This window comes from Erigeron canadensis, chromosome 2, assembly GCF_010389155.1.
Source record: "Erigeron canadensis isolate Cc75 chromosome 2, C_canadensis_v1, whole genome shotgun sequence".
Classification (NCBI taxonomy): domain Eukaryota; kingdom Viridiplantae; phylum Streptophyta; class Magnoliopsida; order Asterales; family Asteraceae; genus Erigeron; species Erigeron canadensis.
Genome location: NC_057762.1, coordinates 36,705,091 through 36,712,743, shown reverse-complemented (window position 1 = coordinate 36,712,743; position 7,653 = coordinate 36,705,091). Strand labels below are relative to the sequence as shown.

Here is a 7,653-nt window from a genome sequence, read left to right as displayed (position 1 = left end):
TGGGTCGGTTATGATCGGGTTTTTAACGAATTAAAAGCTCATCCCTGGATTATTCAAAGTTTTAAGTGGATTAAAACTATTTATTAGGCGGATATATAAATTTTTAGTAAAAATTATTAAAAACTAGAGTATATTTAAAAAATTACACGGTGGGTCAAGTCAAACCCATTCCCACTCAAAGATTCCCAAACTAAAAACCGAACACACTTTGGTTTAACTTTAGTTTTATTGTTGGTTTATGAGAAGGTGGAACACTTGTCGTCAGCGAGTTGCCGTTCCCCACCTCCACACCTGAAAAACCTATTTCATTTGTAACCCTAACAAACACCGATTGTTGAAATCAGTTAACAATTTATTAAATTATCTTATTTCTGCTTCAAAATCACAATTGCATTGTAGTGGTCTGTCGATCTTTCCGTCTGTTTAAAACTCTGTTTTTTTTTTTCCTTTTTTTGTTTTTGTTTTCATATCTTTATAGTAAAGTAATAAAATAATTGCTGTATGTTTTTGCAGGTAGTAAAAGGGGGAATTGCTAAAACTTATACATTTCTTCATCTTCAACATGGCATTGGTTGGTATTTATTTATTAGTCACACACACACACACACTTCAAATTATCATATCATATTGCTTTTATAATTATAATAATAATCGATTTCAATTTATTTTACTACAGTATGACATAACTAATCTATCAGACAGCGACGAAGAAGAATTTAAACCCGACCCATTTATAAACCACTATTCAACTCGTATTGGGGTGCGTATCCCTTCTTCAGTTCTTCCTCATGCTTCTAAATTTTATATATATCTATATATTTGTATGTATGTGTGTTTTTGATAAATCAATTATTGTTTTACTTTTGTTTATTATGCGCATAGTAGTTAGTGATTATAGTAACAATACTAATAGGATTCCTCTCTGTTTGCTTCTAGTATGTGTCGCTCTAGTTGCTCCCAAGTCGATTTTCAGATTCAGATTATTTTTCATATGTGCACGTCTATAATAATAATAATAATATAATTTTTATTATTATGACACTACTTACCTTTTTGCAGAGGGATGATGGTGCAAGCTCGTCTGGAAGCAATGTGAGGTCAACTCTCTTAGGAATGGGATTTCCGCCCCATCTCGTTGATAAAGCTATAAGTAAAGATGGTATACGTACTGAATCTTTGTTTGGGGAGCTATTTTTTGCTTTTGTGATTAGGGGCGGCATCACGGTCATTGGCGGATCCATAGTGTTATTAGGGGGGTCCCAGGCACCTCGTCACATTAACCCAACAAATATTGATTTACATATTTTTAAGTTTTTTAACATCTTTACTTGAGATTTTCACTAAAATAAAAAAATGAATGTTGGTTTTTTATTATCATTAGGGTAGTATATATATGTCTTGTGTACTTAAATGAAACAATATATTTGTATTTTTATGATTTTGATATGTTAATAGCATGCTTGGATAATTCAATGAAAAAATTACAATCAAATGTTTTATGTACATCTAAGTTTTTATTTAAATAAAAGGCATACCTATTTCTGTATCATATAATAATCTTACATGTAACGTAAAACTAAACCTGAATATTCTTGAATCGTTACCAACCCATATGTATTATCGTCTCTACTACATATTGCCCCTTCTTAAAAAATTTCCTGGATCCGCCACTGATCATGGTTGATTTATATCTGACGTGAAAAAAAAAAAAAAACTTTTCTGATGTAGGCGAAGACAATATGGATATATTATTGGAAACTCTCGTTGCATATTCTGTAAGTGCCTGCTGGCTGAACATACATTACTAATGAGGATCAATTTCTTTTGAGAAGAAATGATTTGTGTCTCCACTTTGAAAAATAGCACTTGTGCTAGTCGATATGACTACTTGATTAACTGGCCTGTTTCTAACATAACAGGACGTTCAAACATCAAAGGCCAGATCATTACAGCCTGGTAATGGCTCAGTCCTGTACGAAGACAAGGAAGTAGTTCAAGGTAGTGGAAAAAGGAAGGTAAATTCCACCTGCTGACTTTGAGTTTTAATTTGTAACAATTAGTTATAGCTCTAGTTAGGTAGTTTTTGTAGGTTTATATTTTATTAGTATCATGTACCTATTTTATGGCATTTGTATGAAGAATATCATATACATTGATACGTGTAACATAAAATATATCTGAAATAGATCTACATACATTGATACGTGTAACACAAATGCCAAGAACCCACACTCAAAACAATCCGAAACTTATAATGAAATCCAAAAAGAAAATCAAGTCCAAAACTTTTAATCAAATTAAAATTTGAAATATCAACGGTGTGAGAACTTGGGGAGGCCACAAGTGGCTGGTGTAGGAAGGCATTGGTGTAGAGTTTGGATGTGATGCTGTCAGTGGAGATAGAAGATGATGGTGATAGGCGATGCTGCTCGTGAAGCAAGGCGGCGATGGCACTGGTGGAGGTTGTGGTCTATATTGTTTCCAGTTTGGTGTCTTTAAAGTTTAAAGATAGTTTTGTTGATTGTTAGTAAACCCTTAATTTGCTAAATGCAACATAAAGCTCATTAACATTTTAATGGCCATTTAATTCAAGGTTAAGATTAAAACTTTAAGACTTGAAGTTAAGTTTTAAGAACCAAGAAAGTCACATCACAAAAAGCCAGTGTCGTGCTAATTTTCATCCTTTTTACAACAAGTAGGCTTATAAAATATGTTAAGAAAGTATAATTATGATCCATACACGGAAGAAAAAGAAATGCATGTTTTAGTGCGGTTAACCATATTATACCAGGTGAAAGGGTTTGCTAAAAGCCTAAAACGAAGGACATGAAACTACTGATTTAGTTGAAAAGAACTACGATACCGAGCTAATAAGTGGTATATACATTGGTAGACCATGTTTCAGCTGCCTTTTTTTTTGTTTAAGATGATTGAAACTAACATTTTATGTGAAATCAACAGGCTGTTCTTATATCACATTCTGAATCATCTGATTCCCTGGAATGTTTATTTGGTGATGAGAAGGATATAAGCAGCCGGAGTACCGAAACTACAACATCTGCTTTGAAAAAGGTAATTCTCTGGTTGCGAAGCAGGCTAGTAGTAGGTGACTTTTGAGTCTCTACTATTATGATCTACATATATATATATATATATTTAGTTTAGTTATAATTTAACTTTCATCTGATACCTTAGGTTTTGACTTCGGTTCAACAGCCACCTTTCGGTAATATTAGTGCTGTTGTATTTTCTTACCCAAATACAGTAGTTCCGTTTATGGTTTTGCTTTGGACTACTCATGTATTATTTTTGATTTTGTTCAATTTATTCAGGACTTGGATGAGCATTTTGATGACAAAAAGGCATCCTTACTAATGATGAATTTCACTTTGGAGGAAGTTGAGTTTGCAATGAGCAAACTTGGTATTGTCTATCAGTTTTTCTATATATATATATATATATATATATTTTTTTTTTTTAAGTATTTATTTTGTCCTGTGCTATGCTACATATAATAACAAGCCCTTTAACCCAAACTAGCAGAAATATAGCTTGAATGAGTTCCATCTACTATTTTTCCTACTTATTTAAAAAATAGTTCAACTGAAAAATAGTTCAACTGGCACACTGTCTTGTAATGTACATATAATTTTCTTTTAAATTTTGGCAGGCGAAGATGCTCCCATTACCGAGCTTGTAGATTTTATCTTTGCTGCTCAATTGGCTAGCACAGATGATCCCAACAAAAACCATCAAACTAAGAATGAGGTCTCTAAACTTCCATTTACCGCTAGATATGCTCAGTTTCTTTATTTGACCATCTTTGCAGGTTCTTTGACTTGTTAGTAAGATCATTTAAATGTGCGTCTCCTGAAGAGCCATTTTTTTTATATATAATTTGCTATCACTTGACTCATCTCCCCTTGTAGAGTGGTACTTTAGTTTTGAGGGGAGCAAGAGCATTCTTACTTACACTAGTTAACTCCATAAGTGCTTAGAAAGCTGTTGCATATTTAACATACAGATTTTCATGAGTGATGCAAATTGAGTGTGCCAAAATCTCTGATTTGATAAATGGTTGGATACCATAAAAACAGTTCTGGCTTTGTCATTTATTATGTTATGCATTGACTTATTTTATTTTGACAAAGCTGTTCATATCTCTGCTCCGCTTCAATCTTTTTTGAAAATGAGTTGCATTTAATCTTGTAGACTTAAAATGACTGGTTCTCAAGTTGTACATGTTCGAAGCTATATAGATATAATTGGCACTTGTTTATGGAGGATAGACTGTATTATGTTTCTAACCAATTTTCTTGGATATCAACTTTCTTTTTCATAGCTAATTGGTCTATTTCTCGAAGTCAACCATGAAGAATATAAATTTCCTCACATTTGTGTTGTTCTAGAATTTATTTTTCTAACTTCAATGCTAGTTAAGGCTCATCACCTTTTACAGTTTCATAAATGGAGTTACATATTTTATTGGCATAAATAGACTCTTGTTTTTGTCTTTTCATGGTAAAAACATGATCTGCGGGCTACCCAAACTGTATAACTTGGTACTAATGCATACATCATCAATGCAATGATGCGGAATTTGGCTTGCATCATATTTTACTTGCTTACGAGCAGATGTTCGTTTATATGCTTCTAGAACAAAATGAATATCCAATTCAAGTTATATTGTTTGCTTTCTAACACTAACTCCGCTTAAGTTGGCAGGATGCCACCACTGAGACCTTGTTTGGGACCATGGACAAGACACTTAAATTGCTTGATATGGGCTTCTCTGAACAGGATATATCTGCAGCCATTGAGAAGTATGGTGAGTATATCTTGAAGTTGTCTTGCATTCTATCCATGTCTTGGAACTGGATAAACACAATATTAAAAATATTAGCCCTCCTCTTTGAAAGATATTTTATCTTTCAGGTTCAGAAATATCTATATCAGAGCTTGCTGACTCGATTGTTTGCGATCGGATGGGTGGTCCTTATGTTAAGAAAGAAGAGGTTATCTTTTATACTTCTTTCTTTTGATTTGTTCATCAAGGTCACTCCTTTGTATGGAAACTACCTTTTTGCAGGCAAGACCTTATGCAAAGAGTGAACAATCCTGCAAATCCATCTTGACTACGTTAACGTTTGTTAATGACTTCCGATTTACTTTACAGGATCACCTATCGTCTTTTGGAAATAACTCATGGACGGTTGGGAATAAATTCAAGTCCACGGCTGTGGGGGCTGATAAAGTGTTGGATGCCAGTTTTTATAGTAATTTGGCACTAAGAACGGAAGAAACAATCAAGGCTGCAGCTACTCAGGAGATTGTTGACAGCTTCAAAGGGAAAAAACCAAAAGAAGAACATGTTGATGAACCGATTAGTTTAAAAAGACCAAAACCAGAATTTGATTATTTGAATAGTAATTCTGGACCAGCAAGCACTTTATCTAAATCTCCACCGAGTTCCAAGGTTTTACAGAGACAGCTCAAGTATAAAGCAAGACGTATGGCAGGAATAGGAGTTCCTAAACTCATCCAACCTGTTTCATGCAGCAGTGTAGACCAAATGGTAGCAAAAGCTCCATTATTTTTCTACGGGAATGTTACGAATTTATCTCATGATTCATGGGTCAAAATCTCTCAGTTCTTGTATGCAATCGAGCCTGAATACATCAACACTCAGTCTTTCTCAGCCTTGAATAGGAAAGAAGGTTATATACATAATCTCCCGACCGAAAACCGGTTTCATATCCTGCCGAAGCCACCAATGACCATAGAAGATGCAATACCACAAACGAAAAAGTATTGGCCTTCATGGGATACAAGAAAACATCTAAGTTGTATTAGGTCTGAAACTATCGGAATTTCCCAATTGTGCGACAAGTTAAGAAATATATTGATAAATTCTAAGGGCCTACTTTCTGTTGAACAACAAAAGGACGTTCTTCACAAATGTAGGACCTTGAATCTCATGTGGGTGGGTCGTAACAAACTAGCTCCAATTGAACCTGAATCGGTGGAGCGGATTCTTGGGTACCCGTTGCATCACACTCGGGCAGATGAGCTAAGTCTGGGAGAAAGACTGGAATCTCTCAAACACTCTTTCCAAACTGACACTTTGGGATACCATTTATCTGTTTTGAAGTCTATGTTTCCTGAGGGATTGACTGTGTTGTCAATCTACAGTGGAGTTGGAGGTGCAGAAATTACTTTGAACCGCCTTGGGATTCGTTTGAAAGCAGTTGTTTCAATTGAACCATCAGAAACGAAGCGTAAAATTCTTAGGGACTGGTGGGATAACTCGGATCAGGCAGGAGAATTAGTTCAAATTGCCACTATTCAGAAGCTATCGAGTAGTAAGCTAGAGAGCCTCATGAAGAAGTTTGGGGTTTTTGATTTCATTATTTGTCAAAACCCATATACCTACTCTGCTAGAAGTGTTTTGGCTGCTGTAGAAACCGAAAGCTATGCAGGTTTAGACTTTTCTATGTTCTATGAGTTTGTTCGTGTTTTGCAGAGAGTTAGGAGTGCAATAAAGACCAGGTGACTACTATTTTCTACCTATTGTTTCCTATCCCCTTTGTTAATGATGGGATTATGGAAGCATGATGTATTAATAAGCACCTTATTATTATTGTACAACTTGAACTTTTTAGAAACATGATCCAAATTGTTTAGCAAATCTTCGCTTTGTAGTTAACATCCATTTTGGCTTTCTTTCTCCCTTTTACTTGCTGATATCCCCACATATTTCTATTCCATGCACCTTTTTAAAGGATAAAATATCAATCAAATATGTATAAAAAATACCCCATAATTTATTTTTGGCCACAATTGTTTAGAAATTCACCAGATCAAGGCTAAAGTTTACTTCTACTCGTTCCCTTGAAATAATGAGCCCCAAAGTTTAAATCCTGTCATTTTAACTACATATAAATACTTAATTGGCAGTTTGATCGGTATCATAATTAAATGATTTAGATCTAATCACTTTATACTAGATAGGATTGTATGCACGAGAGGTATGTGATTGTGGTTTAGTTTGCAAGTAATTAAAATGACATGTAATTATTTTTGGTTTTATAGGGTTTTTCACAAAAGATTAACTCGTAAACTAATAATTTGTATTTAAGTTATTTATTCATAACATCATTAACTTAACACATTTTGGGTACATCTTATATTTTCTGAATTAGTATCTTATCCCTACAACTATTTGGACTCGATTGAATTACAATAACTTGTTTTACAATGATCAAAATAAGTATGTGCAAATAAAAACAAAAATCATAAACCCACATCTATACCGAAAGTATAAGTTCAAGATTCATGTTCATACAAACATATTCCGCTCAAAGAAAAACATTTAAACCATAAATCCTAACTTACCAGAAGCAATTACATAATGTTTAGTCTTCGGTATCTAATTATAGGATTGAAAAACTTCACGGTATATGGAAGAATGAATAATGGTTTAACGGTGGTTTAAGGTTTTGAGTGAAACTGATGGGATGACAAGTTTTGATATGTTGTTTGATGTCTATAATAATGAAAACATAAGGTATAAGAATTTTTTTTTAAAGTCGTGAATTTAAGAATGAAAATGAGATAGAGGATGTAATATTACTTTTCTTTCGTTCATAGTTC

The 7,653-nt window shown here is 33.8% G+C and overlaps 1 protein-coding gene across 1 annotated transcript; it reads left to right on the top strand.

The window, feature by feature from the left end:
• Nucleotides 1-223: 223 nt before the first annotated feature.
• LOC122587091 (probable inactive DNA (cytosine-5)-methyltransferase DRM3) lies at nt 224-6,688 on the top strand. The gene is made up of 12 exons (XM_043759166.1): nt 224-401; nt 514-571; nt 677-760; nt 1,060-1,159; nt 1,729-1,775; nt 1,920-2,015; nt 2,962-3,072; nt 3,333-3,423; nt 3,671-3,768; nt 4,726-4,828; nt 4,936-5,015; nt 5,177-6,688. Exons 2-12 carry the CDS (start codon nt 563-565, stop codon nt 6,551-6,553), a joined length of 2,196 nt encoding a protein of 731 aa, XP_043615101.1. The 5' UTR covers nt 224-401; nt 514-562; the 3' UTR covers nt 6,554-6,688.
• The last annotated feature ends 965 nt before the right edge of the window (nt 6,689-7,653 follow it).

What these genes read in the sequence shown, in the direction of transcription:
- LOC122587091 (XM_043759166.1), top strand. An exon ending in GTTTGCAATGAGCAAACTTG is followed by an intron (nt 3,424 to 3,670) that starts GTATTGTCTATC and finishes AAATTTTGGCAG; the next exon opens with GCGAAGATGCTCCCATTACC. An exon ending in CTTATGTTAAGAAAGAAGAG is followed by an intron (nt 5,016 to 5,176) that starts GTTATCTTTTAT and finishes TTTACTTTACAG; the next exon opens with GATCACCTATCGTCTTTTGG.